The sequence below is a fragment of the Bufo bufo genome, chromosome 4 (genome assembly GCF_905171765.1).
Source record: "Bufo bufo chromosome 4, aBufBuf1.1, whole genome shotgun sequence".
NCBI classification, from domain to species: domain Eukaryota; kingdom Metazoa; phylum Chordata; class Amphibia; order Anura; family Bufonidae; genus Bufo; species Bufo bufo.
The window spans coordinates 14,945,941-14,963,118 of record NC_053392.1 but is presented as its reverse complement, the minus strand read 5'-3'; the positions used below and the strand labels follow the sequence as shown (position 1 = coordinate 14,963,118).

At 46.9% G+C, this 17,178-nt stretch overlaps 1 protein-coding gene across 1 annotated transcript; it reads left to right on the top strand.

The window, feature by feature from the left end:
• Positions 1-299: 299 nt before the first annotated feature.
• FNDC4 (fibronectin type III domain containing 4) lies at positions 300-15,451 on the top strand. The gene is made up of 6 exons (XM_040426887.1): positions 300-618; positions 6,915-7,030; positions 7,524-7,728; positions 9,817-9,906; positions 10,040-10,170; positions 12,011-15,451. Exons 1-6 carry the CDS (start codon positions 477-479, stop codon positions 12,044-12,046), a joined length of 720 nt encoding a protein of 239 aa, XP_040282821.1. The 5' UTR covers positions 300-476; the 3' UTR covers positions 12,047-15,451.
• The last annotated feature ends 1,727 nt before the right edge of the window (positions 15,452-17,178 follow it).

Below are 17,178 nucleotides of genomic sequence, written 5' to 3'. Positions count from 1 at the left end.
CTGGAGCTGTAGTACACTGTATACATATATTGGGATATATATAACACCACAGGAGCAGTATTACACTGTGTATATATCGGGATATACATAACATTACAGGAGCTGTATTACACTGTGTATATATCGGGATATATATAACACCACAGGAGAAGTATTACACTGTGTATATATCGGGATATATATATAACACTACAGGAGCTGTATTACACGCTGTATATATAACACCACAGGTTATTACTTTTTGCCTGTATTTTGAGTTTGACAATGATTATACTTTGTTCTTCTCTTCCTGCAGGTGAGCTGGATACTGAGCAGCAGTCGCCCCTGTAGATGTGAACCTAGAAGATACTGAGGTCCCATGTCCCAGGCCTCCGCATCCCCCGTCTGTGGATGGAGTCCTGCACAGACATTCTCCTCTCCTTCTCTCACAGGATGTAGACATTACTGGGAACGGATCGTCCAGACTGAAAGTTCCAATGACTTGTGACTCATTCTTGAGACGGAGATCCCAAGGCTTTATGTGGGGCCACAGCCTGCCCGAAATGGCCCATATCCCCATGTACCTGAGCCCAGCTGTGTTTGTCCTATTCAGCTGTGACCTCTGCTTGGTGAAAGCCAGTAAGTATCTCCACCATTAGGAACACATTTCTGTGTCTCTGTCCTGAGGAGCTTGGTTCCATGTCTGCTCCCTGAGAAGCTTGGTTCCATGTCTGCTCCCTGAGAAGCTTGGTTCCATGTCTGCTCCCTGAGAAGCTTGGTTCTGTGTGTCCACTCTGAGGAGCTCAGTTCTGTGTCTCCATGCTGAAGAGCTTGGTTCTGTGTGTCCACACTGAGAAGATCAGTTCTGTGTCTCCATTGTGAAGAGAATGATTCTGTGTCTTCACCCTGAGAAGCTCAGTTCTTTGTCTCCACCCTGAGGCGCTCAGTTCTTTGTCTCCACCCTGAGGCGCTCAATTCTGTGTCTCCACTCTGAGGAGCTAGATTTTGTGCCTCCACCCTGAGGAGTTCATTTCTGTGTCTTCACCCTGACAAGCTCTGTTCTAACTTGTTCTCAAATGATTCCTCTGAGAAATCTGGTTCTGTGTCTCCACCCTGAGGAGCTCTGTTCTGTGTCTACATTCTGAAGAGCTAGATTCTGTGTCTCCACCCTGAGGAGTTAATTTCTGCGTCTTCATCTTGACAAGCCATGTTCTAACTCGTCCTCAAATGATTTAATGATTTCTCTGACTTCTGTTCTAGACCCTCATCTAAAACTTCCTTTAGCCCCATCTCAAACCCCTCATTCAATACTTTCACAATCCCCCCCCCCCCCCCCCCCCGTCTAACACCCTCCTCTAACCACATTTTTGATGCCTACTATGCCCTGTTCTTTCACCTCTCCTTTGAATTCATCTGTGACACCTTCTCTACCATCTCCTTTGACCCCTCCTCTAATTATTTTTCCGACCCCTTCTCTGGCCCCTCTGTTCCTTTCTTACGATCCCATCTCTGTCCCCTAACACTTAATCTGACATTTCCGTCAGCAAATGTCTCCTCTCCTACCCTGAATCCCACTAACTCTCAGCTCTTTCCTACTTCTCCCTTGCCCTCCTTCCAGCCTCTTTGTCTAATCCTTATGTACTGCCATCTTCCCGCAAAGTCCAGAATTTGCCAACGAGCCTAGTCACTCCGGACTACAGACATAGACTACTTCTGCACACTACTCCACCAATCTTCCTCTTCTGTCTATAACTCTCTACTTCTCCAGTCATCCAAGGCCCGGGTCTTTCCTTTGTCCTCACAATCAAGGAGAGACTCTTCAATATGTACTTAAGTCCACTGCACAACGTACCTACCTCTCCTGCCATTGCCCTAACACTCCTCCTTTTTCAGCCCCCCACTACATACAGGACTTCTCTGGTGCTTCCTCATTTCATCTGACATTCTGCAACCTTAGACATTTTTCAAAAACTCCCTTTACATTCACATAAACCTAAGATATCAGGAGATGCCACAATCCTGAAGATTTCCTCAATTTCTTCCTCTTCAGTCTTTGCTCTTATCTCTGCTTCCCACTTGACCACTCATCCTCTGTTCTTGCACATTCCCTCCGGTCCTTCTTTTGAACTCTGCACGTCCCTATTCTGACCACCTTACCATCTTTCTTTTTAATGTCTTTCCTTCCTGTTCTTCATTTGAGAACTCTGTGCCTCTCTCTCATGGCTAGTCCTCTGTTTCTGCATGTTCTCTTCTGGTCATTATCTGAGGTCTCTGCTCCTCTCTCTCAGTGCCTGTCCTCTGTACCTGCATGTTCCCTCCTGTTCATCCTCTGAGTTCTCAGTTCCTGCTGTCTCTGCTGTTTCCTGCTCCTACCTGCCTCCCCATGTGTCCTCTCTTTTTCTGCGTCTTCCCTCCTATTTATCTTCTGAGGTGTCTGTTCTGTTCTCTTCCTGCCTGCCTCACCATGTGTCTGTACCTGTCCGGGCTCCAACGGCGCGATCTCTGTCTTCAGCGTGGCCATGCCAGGAGAGACACGCTGCTAAGCCACGCTCCATGGTGATGCAACAGCATCCTTAGTTACAGTATTTAATACTCTGTTTCTCCCTGCAGCGGGTGTGTGCTGGAGATTAGAAGTGGGCTGATTGCTCAGCTGCTTTATTACTGTGCACTAGTGTTCTGACTAATGGAGCGCCAAGTCATGGACCTATCAGGTTCTGATCCAGGGACTCAGCGCTTTATTTAAACCCCTTCCTGGCCATAAACCAGTACCAGTGATAGTCTCTGACTCACTGGCTGTGATCCTGGTTCCTGTGCTTATTGGATTGCTCATTCCTCTGACCCCAGCTTCTCTTTTGTCCACTCTCTGTCTCTTGTTTGGTACTGCGTTGTCCGTCTGGTTCTGATCTCGGCTTGTCTTCTGACCGCTCTCTGTCTCTCGTTTGGTACTGCGTTGTCCGTCTGGTTCTGATCTCTGCTTGTCTTCTGACCGCTCTCTGTCTCTCGTTTGGTACTGCGTTGTCCGTCTGGTTCTGATCTCTGCTTGTCTTCTGACCGCTCTGTCTCTCGTTTGGTACTGCGTTGTCCGTCTGGTTCTGATCTCGGCTTGTCTTCTGACCGCTCTCAGTCTCTCGTTTGGTACTGCGTTGTCCGTCTGGTTATGATCTCGGCTTGTCTTCTGACCGCTCTCTGTCTCTCGTTTGGTACTGCGTTGTCCGTCTGGTTCTGATCTCGGCTTGTCTTCTGACCACTCTCTGTCTCTTGTTTGGGACTGCATAGCTTGTTTGGTTCTGACCTATTTACATACGACCCTGTTTTTGTGTTTTGTCTCTTGGTGTTTTGTCTGTTCTGCACATAAGTAGCACAGGAGCTGTCGACCAGTTGAGGCTTGCTACCTAGGGCTTGTACTGCAAGTAGGTAGGGAAAGTAGGCTGGGTTCTAGGTCAGGGCTCACTGTCCGTGTCTGTCCCTACCTACAGGCATTACAATGTCCTCTCTGTTTCTGCATGTTCCCTCCTGTTTATCTTCTCAGGTCTCTTCTCTTCTTTTTCATCGCCTGTCCTCTACGTTTCAGCTCACCCTTTCTGTTCATCCTCTGAGGGCTATGCTCTTCTCTTTTACCACATGGATGGTGAAAAGTGATAAGTTTCTAAAAGCATCTCCTAGAAGGCTGTTGTTATAGGGACTCTTTATTGTCTTGGTGCCTATAGCTCCTTGAAGGATCCCCTGGTGGGTCAGTCTGAGCCCATGATTATGTGTTGTGTATGGTAGTAGTGGAGGTGTGAACATCTGCTGGTCTATGGAGGGTCACTGATGCTCCAGGGATAGAGACAACATTCATCCTTCGTATTCATGTGACATGGCTGAATTCTTTCGCAGGATCAAGGTCAATGATTCTCCCAGTTCACTTTCCATGAATGTGGCCCTCAGTATGTGACCCACCCTCTTTTTCACATGGTTGTTTCCAGTTCTCTTTTGATATAACTGTGTCCACCTATAGTGAAAGTTCTCTAGATGTCTCTAGGCTTGAGGTCATCGCTCCTTGTCTTCTCCGCTCCTCAGATCAGGACTCATCCTTGTCCTTCCTTTCTCCATGACTTCTCATGTTGTCGGGGGGTAATAATTAAATTAAGAATTATTAATTATGGTCATAAAAATAATTAACCATAAAAAAATTAAATTTATAAAATTTGTCATAAATTCTTAAAATCATGACCTGGTGAATTGTAGACAACTTAATTGATACAATTCACATCTGAGTCCGACTATTTCCTCAGATAAATAAGTTCTTTTTGACGTGAGATGACGTTAATGATAAAATGTAGTTCTGCATTATACAATGATACACAGGTATTATAAAAATATGCAGATTTATTGGTTACAAGGTTATAAACATATATAAGTAATAAACACAATGATACATGCAAATGAATATATATAGCGTTAATATAAAGCATTACAAGCTTAACAATACATGTGAGTGGAAATAACTTGTCACATTATAACCAAGCTATTATTAGGTTAGGATATCAAAATATGAACATAAGTTATATACATTACTTCTGTTCAGAGAAAACCTCATGATATCAAGATGGGCATGTCTAATCCTAGACATCAATATGGAGTGCTAAATACATTCTGCCCCCCCTAACCAACTACACATCATATGGCTTCAAGATGGGCAAATCCATTCAAGGATATAACTTAGAAGAGATAACTGTATCCTTCCGCCCCATCCTGGACTATTTTCACACATATAACTTTGGGAAGACTATTAAGACAAATAACAGGGATCTAGGATCTTAAATGGGAAGGATTTGAATCAAGTCCTTCCTGTGGGAATCCATCACTTAGCTTGGCGAAGAATGTTCTATCAGTATATATATATATATATATATATATGCAATTATTTAATGCGTTGCTAGATTATGAGTCTAGATTCTTCTGCAGGTAGAATGAAGCCTCACAATATCCTAAGACTACATCTCAATATGGAGATGATCAATTAATTTAATTATTTATTTATTCGCCAATCTAGATGGTATAATTTCACCCACACTATCAAATTAGTCTTAATAAAATGAAATATCATTTTCTGTGTCTCTTACCAAGTCCTAGTAGGAATCTCACTTCTGCTCCTAGGAAAGCTGGGTGGTCCATCATAGCACATCTCACCATGGCTTTCATTTAGATAGACCCCTCTAGAGACTCAACTTCTCTCTTTTCCTCCTTTCGTTTTCCTCCCTCTCACCTTCCGTGTATGGCTTATGATCACAAACTTATCAGTTAGACACACCTTCCTAGTTTAGAACTTTCCAATCATTGTCGGATGGGCGTGACCATTGATAAAAAATGTGACATCATAACCTTACCCAGAATGCACTTTTGCTACTGTTGTAATGTCACCTACTGATACCTAGGTGGCACTGCTGTATAAGCTATCTGCATCATAGTATAAAGGGTTAACTTATGTAAGTCTGAATATACATTTTGACCTTAGAAGCTTTAATTCAAAGCCATGGGGATTAATTCTGACACTTGTAGCAATTAGAGACAGACCTCTAGGCGTCTCTTTAAACGTTTCTCACATTGCTAATTTATGGATCGTAAATAGCCTTGTTTTCTCACAGAGATATCAGTACCTCCTCTGTCATACCAAAGATGTGATTAACGGTTACAAAACACACATCTTCACAGACACTCTTCTAATGAGAAATATATACAATATACTGGATACATGTTGTCTTCGTAACATATAACAATATAATATAAACAAATATATATATATGTCCTACTGATTGTCTTATGCTAAGGACTAACTAAGGCTCATTAAATGAATACATACATATTATATATTTTGCTTCATTAATAAATGCCTAATTGTATAGGTAATTATCACCAGCTGCTTCTTATCTTTTTCTCCCGTCATAAATTTAAAAGTAGACAAGGAGGCCTCTTCTCAGACTGGTACATTCATGAGAAGAATAACACTGAAGTATAAACCTTTGTGTGACCTTAATTTGGCCTACTCAAGACATACAAAATTGTAACTATAGTCGAGCATGGCTCTTAAAGGCAATGAACATCCATCTTGACAATAATGAATTGGATATCAATGCATTTACCTATGAAAAGGCACAACAATGTGCTGCCCCTGTGCTCTGGCCTGCTCTCTCTCTCAGGTTCCCTGGTCTTCTTACCCTCAGAACCAGTAGCTATCTCTCCTTGATGCTCCTCAGTGCCCTCTCCAATCTGTCCTTAGCTGCAGGAAAACATTGTGGTTCTCTAATCACAGTTATTATGTAGGCGCGGGAGAAAGGAGGATAGATATATTGTCGTAATTAGGGATGAGCGAATCGACTTTGGACGTTTCAGCCAAAGTTGAGTCGCTCATCCCTAGTCGTAATGTTATATGGTGGTGTATTGTAAGTCCTAAGAGTGTCAGTATCTGAAGGTGTCTATATCATAATCTGAGGGTGTTTATATGAGGGGGTCTATATGAAGGTGTCTGTCTGTGGTGTAGGATTGGTTGGCATCTCAGTCTTTGTGTGTTCTGATTCATGTTGGGACAGATGGAGGGGTCTCCTGCCAGATTCTGCTGCCTCGTCCCATATCTGAGGGCGTCTCTATATCTGGCAAAGTCTCTTCATGTATGGGTGTCTATGTGAGGCTGTCTCTTTATTAGAGTGTTTGTGTGTGGGTGTCTCTTTATGTGAAACTGTCTGTATATGAGGGTGTCTCTTGAAGTGAGTTGGCTCTACGTGATGGTTTGTGGTGCAGGATTCTCTGCTGTTTCTGTGGGGACAGATGGCCGGGTCTCCTGCCAGGTTCTGCCGCCTGGTAGTTTGGCGCCTTGTGCCACGTGGTCGCCTGGTCCCATATGTTGCTGCTCGGAGGATAGGAGGCCGCACTCACCGTGACTGTGCTTCATGTTTCAGATCGACCCCCCTCTCCTGTCAATGTGACAGTCACACAGCTGAAGGCCAACTCCGCCACTGTCTCGTGGGATGTCCCTGAAGGCGACATCATCATCGGATATGCCATCTCTCAGCAGGTACGGCAGCTCGGGCTGGGATCACTGGAGCTGTGAGGGACCTGTGCTCATCCTGAGCCTCCTGCTTCATTAACAGAATGACAGAATACTGTTGTGCATGGCATAGAGCTTTATCATCTCCCAGCTATTTGTGTGTCAGTCTTCTCTGTACTTCTGGCATTCCACTCATGAATCAGATGGCTCAGGATGAGCAGAGCTATAGTACCTCACAGATGGAGAGGATAGGAATAGGTGATCTGTGCTCTGTGTGTTGGGGCTATAGGGTGAACTTTTTAGGGACCACTTCAAACAGGAGATGATTTTGGCTGTTTTCATGGATCAGGCGATTATCCAGCATGCAGAGGGTTAATGGTTGGGTGTTTGCTGGATGATGATGATGATGGATGTGACAGCCCCTGCTCTTGTCTGTGGTGACGTTCTTCCTCCTGGGAGATGACAGGGGTCCGTGCTGTCTAATGATCCCCCTCACCCTGCATGTGCACATTCTCCTCAGAGGCAGGACGGGCAGATCCACAGATTTATACGGGAGGTGAACACCACGAATCGGGCCTGTGTGCTGTGGGACCTGGAGGAGGACACGGACTACATTATCCAGGTCCAGTCCATTGGACTCTACAGCGAGAGCCAGGCCAGTAAGAGGATTCACTTCCGAACCCTAAAGGAGACTGATCGCCTGCCATCCAACAGCTCTAACCAAGGTGAGTACCGAATACAACCCAAATATAACCTGCTGCCCATGCTGCTTCCCCTACTGCTCACGCTCCTTCCACTGCTGCTCATGCTCTTTCCCCTGCTGCTCATGCTGCTTTCCTGCTCCACCATGCTGCTCATGATGCTTTCCTGCTCTACCCTGCTGCTCATGCTCCTTCCCCTGCTTCAGCAACTGCTCATGCTCCACCCTGCTGTTCATGCTGGTTACCCAGCTCCACCATGCTGTTCATGCTCCTTCCCCTGCTGCCCATGCTCCTTCCCCTGCTGCTCATGCTGCCCATGCTCCTTCCCTTGCTGTCCATGCTGCTTTCCTGCTCCACCCTGCTGCTCATGCTGCTTTCCTGCTCCACCCTTCTGCTCATTCTGCTTTCCTGCTCCATACTGCTGCCCATGCTCCTTTCCTGATCTACCCGCTGCTCATGCTTCTTCCCCTGCTTCACCCACTGCTCATGCTCCACCCTGCTATTCATGCTCCTTCCCCTGCTGCTCATGCTGCTTTTCTGCTCCACCCTGCTGCCCATGCTCCTTCCCTTGCTGCCCATGCTGCTTATGCTGCTTTTCTGCTCCACCCTGCTGTTCATGCTCCTTCCCCTGCTCCACCCGCTGCTCATGTTCCTTACTCTGCTCCACACTGCTGCTCATGCTCCACCCTGCTGCTTTCCTGCTCCACCTTGCTGCTCATGCTGCTTTCCTGCTCCATTCTGCTGCCCATGCTCCTTTCCTGCTACACCCTGCTGCTAATGCTGCTTTCCTGCTCCCCTCTGCTGCTCATGCTGCTTTCCTGCTGCCCATGCTCCTTACATTGCTGCTTTCCTGGTCCACCCACTGTTCATGCTCCTTCCCCTGCTGCTCATGATCCTTCTCCTGCTCCACCCTGCTGCTCATGCTCCTTCCCCTGCTCCACCCTGCTGCTCATGCTCCTTCCCCTGCTGCCCATGATCCTTCCCCTGCTGCTCATGCTGCTTTCCTGCTCCACCCTGCTGCTCATGTTCCTTCCCCTGCTCCACCCTTCTGTTCATGCTGCTTTCCTGCTTCATCCTACTGCCCAGGCTCCTTCCCCTGCTGCTTTTCTGCTCCATCCTGCTGCTCATGCTCCTTCCCCTGCTGCTCAGGCTCCTTTTCCCTACTCCACCCTGCTGCTCATGCTCCTTCCCCTGCTCCACCCTGCTGCTCATGCTCCTTCCCCTGCTGCCCATGATCCTTCCCCTGCTGCTCATGCTCCTTCCCATGCTCCACCCTGCTGCTCATGCTTCTTCCATTGCTACCCATGCTGCGTCCCTGCTGCTCATGCTGCATTCCTGCTACACCCATGCTGCTTTCATGCTCCACCCTGCTGCTCATGCCCCTTCCCCTGCTCCACCCACTGCTCATGCCCCTTCCCCTGCTACTCATGCTCCTTACCCTGCTGCTCATGCTCCACCCTGCTGCTCATGCTCCTTCCCCTGCTGCTTTCCTGCTCCAACTTGCTGCTCATGCTGCTTTCCTGCTCCATCTGCTGCCCATGCTGCTTTCCTGCTCCATCTGCTGCCCATGCTCCTTCCCCGCTCCACCATGCTGCTTTCCTGCTACACCCTGCTGCTCATGCTGCTTTCCTGCTGCTCATGCTCCTTCCCTGCTCCTCATGCTCCTTCCCCTGCTCCACCCTGCTGCTCATGTTCCTTTCCCTGCTGCTCATGCTCCTTCCCCTGTTGCCAATGATCCTTCCCCTGCTGCTCATGCTGCTTAACTGCTCCACCCTGCTGCTCATGTTCCTTCCCCTGCTGCTTTCTTGCCCCACCCTGCTGCTCCTTCCACAGCTCCACCCTGCTGCCCATGCTCCTTCCCTGCTGCCCATGCTCCTTCCCTGCTCCACCCTGCTGCTCATGCTCCTTCCCCTGTTGCCAATGATCCTTCCCCTGCTGCTCATGCTGCTTTCCTGCTCCACCCTGCTGCTCATGTTCCTTCCCCTGCTCCACCCTGCTGCTCATGTTCCTTCCCCTGCTCCACCCTGCTGCTCATGCTCCTTCCCCTGCTCCACCCTGCTGCTCCTTCCTCCACTACTTTTGTATGTAATGCTGATATCTGTGTCTGGACAGGAGACATCACTGTGCAAGGAGTCGATAAAGAGCGGCAGCTGGAGACTGGAGAAATTATAATAATTGTGGCGGTGCTGCTGATGTGGGCAGGTGAGGAGCGCAGTTCTGTATGGTATATATGGGGGTTCTCTAACTCTGGGGGAGGGGTAGTACACGCCTGTATGAATGGAGTACTTACTGTGTAGTGGGTAATGATAACACTCTGCTGTGTCTCGGCCTCTAGCGGTGATCGCCCTCTTCTGCCGCCAGTATGACATCATCAAGGACAATGATTCCAACAACAATAAAGAGAAGGCCAAACCGTCGTCAGAACAGAGCACCCCGGAGCGGCCGACAGGGGGGTTACTGCGGAAAGTGAGTACACCACTCTGTGTCAGCTGCATGTGCCTCTCCTGTGCCTCCCTACAACAGTACCACCCTCCTGTGCCTCCCTACAACAGTACCACTCTCCTGTGCCTCCCTACAACAGTACCACTCTCCTGTGCCTCCCTACAACAGTACCACCCTCCTGCATGTCCCTACAACAGTACCACCCTCCTGCATGTCCCTACAACAGTACCACCCTCCTGCACGTCCCTACAACAGTACCACCCTCCTGCACGTCCCTACAACAGTACCACCCTCTTGCATGTCCCTACAACAGTACCACCCTCCTGCACCTCCCTACAACAGTACCACACTACTGCACATCACTACAACAGTACCACACTACTGCACATCACTACAACAGTACCACACTACTGCACATCACTACAACAGTACCACACTACTGCATGTCCCTACATTACCATTCTACTGCACGTCACTACAACAGTACCACTCTACTGCATATCCCTACATCAGTACCTGTCACGGCTGTCTCCCGGTCTCTGTGTTGTTTGCCGTGACACGTTTGCCGTGCATGCTGGTTGCCTGTGGCAATGTGTAGTTTATGCAGCATGTGTGTACACTTCTCCTTTAAGGTTTGTTTCCCTTCCCTGTCTGGTGCTTGTGGGGTTAACTACCTGGCTGGGTGTCGTCACTAGGTGCTTATATTGCCTGTGGCTGGTAGCCTGGAGTTTAGTTGTCCTCCAGCCTCTGTTGGTGCAGGAGCTATGCTCCTGTCCTGGGTATTCCATCTGCCCAGTCCTTGAGGGCCACCTAGTGAGACATATTGCCATGGTGGGGTGTGGGGGGAAACTCCCCACCGAACACCGAAGGTAAACGGGAATATAAACTAGGCCAGGACACCCGGAAAAGGGAGCAAGTAACCTCCTAAAGCATGCCTAATCCTCGGCCTGACTCCTATCCGTATGAGCGGACCCAGATGGTAGGAGGGCTCATACACAGGAACCTCAGGCCCTACTAACCCTAAAGATCTCTGGAACATTACAGTTTGTTTTGTCTTCCCCTTTCATTGCATCTAGGCTGGTGGGAGACTCCTGTTCATCTGTGTCTTGGAAGAACAGGTCGTCTCAGTCATGTCACTAATGGAACCCAACTGAGCATCTGTGGGACCACCTCAATGGCCATGTTTGCTCTATGGATCTCCCCCGTGGCCTCTCCAGCAGCTGTGGGATACACTGCAGTCAGGAGTCAGTCCGGTCCGTCTAGCTGCTGTCCATGCTGCACATGGCGGTTACTCTCGATATTAGCTGGTGGTCATAATAATGTGTAATAATGCCTCCAGACAGAGCCCCCCATTGTCACAAACAACTGAGGTGCAGCCTCTGGAGAAGAGAACAGTCGGGTTGTGCAACCGATTGGCTTCTGCTGCTAAATTCAGATTACATTGGTGGCACATTATACTCTATGTAAGGCAACATTAGGGGCATCTGCTGCTAGGATTCTGTCTTCCAACAGGGTGCATCTGCTGCGGGGTCATGTCCACCCCTAAGGCACTTCTGTCATTATGGCTATTTCCACCCGTAGGGTGTGTCTGCCGCCGGGGCCCTGACCACCTATAAGGTGCGTCTGCTATCTGGGCTCCACCCGCCTTTAGAGCATGTCTGCTCCTGGTGCTCCATCCTCCATATCTGGCATCTCCCTCCCCTTGAACTTTGGGTGAAATGTGGAACGTCTTAAAGGTCTTTGTATAGATACACATAAACAAGATCAGCCTGTAGAAGATCCCCTGTGTGCAGGAGAAATATAGATGTCATGTTCTTCGTGTTGTAGCCATGTTAAATTACATTTTTTTTGGTTGTCTTTGCAGAAGAAGACCCCGTCCGTCAATATTATTGAGGTATAGTGCTGCCCCGTCCTGGCCCCAGTTCTTCTCGTGGTGTCCTGGGACTGAAGACTCTTTATAGCAATACAAATGGAACTCTGCTGCCAGCGGAGCTTTCCCAAGGGCTCATCTCATCTCCTCTGCCACATGCAGATGACATCTTGCCAGCTGTGGAACCTAAAGACCTTGAAATGTCCACCGGGTGTAGAAGATGGTCAGTGCAGACCTGTGTGTTGGTCATACTCCATATACACTATGTAAGAAGAGCATGTAGACACTGCAGCATGGATGGAGTGCCATAACTGACCAGAAGACAAGCAGGGACATTAGAGAGACGCCATGCTCAGATGAAATCTTTGGCTGTGGATCCAGTTACAATAATGGTTCTTAACCTCTTCGTCATGACCCGGGCACCAGGTGGCTCATGCCTCTTAGTGGTTCTCCTCTTCCCATATCCCAAATTTATCTGACCAGAATATTTCGAATGATGACGTTTCGTCTGATTGATAATTTGGTGCCCATTGTGTAATAATAACAGGTCCTGTCATATGAGGTTAAGAACCGTTATCATTCACTGCAGGAACCAGTATGATGGGGGTTATTACTGTACATTATAATATATCATGGGTGAAGTCTTCTCCTCCTGGTGACATCATGGTACAGGTCATGTCATTGTACTAAGTTATTGTATTATCAGGCCGAGTAACAGTATGATGAGGGTTACGTCATTAGTCTGGATAATAGTTTATTGTGGGTGGAGTCATTCTCTCCTAGGAACAGGATAATGGGAGTTATAGTCCAATGAGAATGGAACTATCTCCACTTGGTTAGTCATATCACTGTTGTAGTATATGAGGATTATATTATTATGATGGGGGTCATATCACTGTTCTAGGTGAGGGTGGAGTCATTAGTATAAAAACCTCCTTTTTCCTTGGAGGATGGGTGTTATATTCTTATGGTCATAGTATAAGGAAGCTCCAGGCCATTCTCCTTTAGCTTCTAATACAAGCAGGTCCTACTGACGGGGGCGCTGCTTCTGGAGCTTTCTCAGCACTGTGTTTGTGTGATCACCTCTGCCTGGATATCTTCTGCCACCTCTCGATTTCTGTGTCGTGTGAAGCTCGGCTGTTGTCAGGAGACATTATGGTGACTTCAGTCACCAATCTGCTGGATTCCCACAATCGTTGTGCTCTCGGCCACCTGCTGCTTACTGCTGAACCTATATCAGTGCCTTTTATTTTACGTTCTCTCACCCAGCAGTTTGTCCTTCTGTGCAGTTTCTTCTGGGACATTAACCACCCAGGAAGCTACAACTAGGCCATATGAATCTAGAACGTTACCAGTAGCTTAACTGTCTGAATCTAGAACCCTCCTTGTACCTCGGTTGTGTGACCTTAGAGCATTTCCTGGAACCTAAATTCTCAGCTGTTGATATCTGTCAATACCAGATTCGTGGTGCCGATACTGTGTGCCTGAAACATTTGGGTGTGGGGGAGTCTAGAACATTTCCCTAAGCCAAAATTTGTGAATTTAGAACATCCATGGTAGGCAAGTGACAAGATTTTGGAATGTTTCTTGATACCCAAGTCAATAAAGAACATTTTCCTGGTGCCACGACTGTGCAAGTCTAGAACATTTAGCACTAATTCCAGCGTTGATGCATTTGACATTGGTTCATATGCACCCTCCACACATTTCATAATATGGGAACTGGAAATATCTGCTGCAAAATATAACCTTACACCATGCTGCCAGTCTACTGACATGTGCAGAACACGTGACATGTATGAAGATGATGCAGGGCCTCTAATCTGCAGCACATAGTTCACTAGAATCGTGAGACATAAAGTCCAGGAACTCGATGCCCTCTGTGACCCCGGGACGGACATTGGTTTGGAACGAGGGTTGTCCACTTCTATTTTCAGGACCAAAATCTATTTTTCTAAGATTTTTGTTATTGCCTTAATGGAAACTGTGCACGCCTCTCAGTCTGTCCTTCACTACACGTGGAGTGACAGTGCTATGTCACAGCTATTTCAGTCAACATGCATGTTCCATACAACATAACGTTGGTGGGAATGTGTGTGCAGCAGACGTGACGCATGTGGAAATTGTTCTTGATCTTCATCTAGCCCACCTATAGCTCTACAACTGGAAGCATTTGGTGTAGTAAGCACGGTTGATATTGGGGGATGTTAGTGAGCCCAATGTCAGCCTCCATATTGCAACCTGACCATCTCATTTGCTGTCCAGGTGGACAAGCCTTGTTGCAGACACTGGGGACATTGCACAAGGAGAATGTGGATGGTACGACGGGGTCACAGAGGGACACACACGAGTTCCGTCATCGTTACTTTTCCTTATTGTATTAGAACATCTGTCATGTGGTCTTCTACCAGGTGCTGGGTTCTAAGCTGAGGCCATTCTGCAGGTCGGAGATGTGTAATAAGAATATGTGCAGCTTGTGTGCATTGTGTATTGGCCTGAGCCCACTTGAGCATTGTGGACCTGGTGCTGTTCACTCCCTCGGCCCAGTACTCCATGTCAGGTGTTCATGAATAAAGAGTATGTTCTCCACCATGCAGGCAGTCTCTTCCTTCTACCTGTGCTGTGTTCTGTGTCTGTAGATATCCAGTCTGAGACCTGCATGTTCTGGCCTGTCTGATTGCATCGTTCTGTCCTTGTACATATAAGTAGCATGTCTCTGCTGTGTCTTGTATATGATCTGTATAATACTGTATAGCTGTGCATTACTCTGTATATAGAGGCATCGGCGTCTCAGCATTTACTCCTGTATTGCACCATAACAATCGCAAGTCTTCCAGTTACTGAACCAACAGAACATTTGTACTAAGAGTTGTCCACAACTGACACATGCTTCAGGCATGACGATATGTCCCGTGTTTGTGAGATCTGTACATGTTCTAATGGATTTCATTCTTCGTGTATTTGTTTCTTGTTCTTTTACCATTTAGATCCGTTGTCACTTTATTTCCTGCTCCAATGCTGCATGTCAATCTCTTCCTTCAGCCTCACCCACCACGACTTCCCTTCCAGGTTCTCTTCTACACTTCTTATCCATTGTCTTCTATGTCCACCTCATTCCATGAGCTTTCATGTCGTACTTTGATGCTACATCATCTGTATCCATATTCTCCAATCATGGCCTCCATCATTTATTACTTAAGCTTTCTATGTTCTTACCAAGACATCACCTCCTCATCTCAGGTTTATCTCACAGTATCACAGTCCGTTTCTTCACACTCTCCTTCCATCTTATCCTCTTCTTATCTCACCATCACTTATGACTTGAAGCCATTCTCACCTCCATGTGTCCTCTTCTCATCACCCCATGACTAATGACTCCATGCCCTACGCACTTCCATGGTGTGTGCCATCTTCTCATCACTAATGACTCTATGCCCTACTCACTTCCATGGTGTGTGCCATCTTCTCATCACTAATGACTCTATGCCCTACTCACTTCCATGGTGTGTGCCATCTTCTCATCACCCCTTCACTAATGACTCTATGCCCTACTCACTTCCATGGTGTGTGCCATCTTCTCATCACTAATGACTCTATGCCCTACTCACTTCCATGGTGTGTGCCATCTTCTCATCACCCCATCACTAATGACTCTATGCCCTACTCACTTCCATGGTGTGTGCCATCTTCTCATCACTAATGACTCTATGCCCTACTCACTTCCATGGTGTGTGCCATCTTCTCATCACCCCATCACTAATGACTCTATGCCCTACTCACTTCCATGGTGTGTGCCATCTTCTCATCACTAATGACTCTATGCCCTACTCACTTCCATGGTGTGTGCCATCTTCTCATCACTAATGACTCTATGCCCTACTCACTTCCATGTAGTTTCGTATTATCATCACATCACTAATGACTGTAGTACGCTTTGATCTCCTCCATGTTATGCATCTTCTCATGGCTCCAGCACTAATGAATGAATGCTCACCTCCATACTATGTATCCTCCTCCTATGTCTTCCTCACATACATATTATGCATCTACTCAAAGGTCCATTACTAATGACTCCACACCATTCTCAACTTTGTTTTGTGCGTTCTCTTCTCATCACCCTATCACTAAAAACTCTAGACCCTCATGACCTCATCACCACGGACCACACATCCCCTCATTTCCACCTTGCATCCTCTAATAACTCTTAAATATCGGTCTCCTCTGTGTCTTCTGTGTCCACAGGACTCATTTACTTCTTAATCTATCATCCCATCTTCCTTTCAGCAGTGTATTATTGTGTCCATAATCATCCACTCCTGAGTTATAGATATATTCCTTCCATTTTGTCATCATTATGTCCGTACCACCATCCATCAATGACTCCGCATTTTCTTGTCATCTCCTTATCATTGAGCCTTTGCTTCCCAGTTACCTTTTTCTTGCAGTTCATACTAAGGCTTTCTCTCCAGTGTCCCAAGGGCTCCACCACCTCTTGGAACCATCTTTTCATTCTTCATGCTTCACCATTTACCCTGTGCTGCCTTCTGGGTGCCTTGTCACTTCATGATCCCCAGTCCCCCGTCCTCCACTTCATCTTCTCTAAGCTTTATTCCTCTTTCTGTCTCAACTAATTTTTGTTTCCATGTTTACAATAGAAGATCCAAATGTCCAATGTGGAATATTTGAGCAGCTGTGTTCTTCTCCCTCTTTGTTATGCTCTATTATATAATTATTATATCGGACTGTTGTCTTATCAATCTAATAACATTTTACATATGTTCTTTCTATACGTTGTTGTCTTCTTTCTTCATGTTGTGTATTTGTCAGACTTGGTTTTTATCTGGTGACATCTTCCTATGATAAGTATGATTCCAAATGACGTGGCTTGCTCCAACACCTACGTGTGCACTGTGAGAGACCACTATGGAGCAGTTCTCATCATATGGTGATACCAGCAGGGCGCATAAAAGAAACACAGGCTATGTGCTGCACTGCATAGTCAGAGATAACCTCCTTTATAATGGCACCAACTACCAAGCAGTGACCATGTAGAAGTTGAGTTTAGGCAGAAAAAGGAGAATAGAGGATCTGAGGGTTGTAAGGTTTGAGTGTCAAGAAGAGGAATGCCACAGACAGTACATAGACAGGCTGTGAGATGGTGG

Coding starts and splice junctions, on each gene's coding strand:
- FNDC4 (XM_040426887.1), top strand. CDS start 477: ATGACTTGTGACTCATTCTTGAGACGGAGATCCCAAGGCTTTATGTGG. Junction 7,031..7,523: donor GATATGCCATCTCTCAGCAG/GTACGGCAGCTC, acceptor CATTCTCCTCAG/AGGCAGGACGGGCAGATCCA. Junction 7,729..9,816: donor ATCCAACAGCTCTAACCAAG/GTGAGTACCGAA, acceptor GTGTCTGGACAG/GAGACATCACTGTGCAAGGA.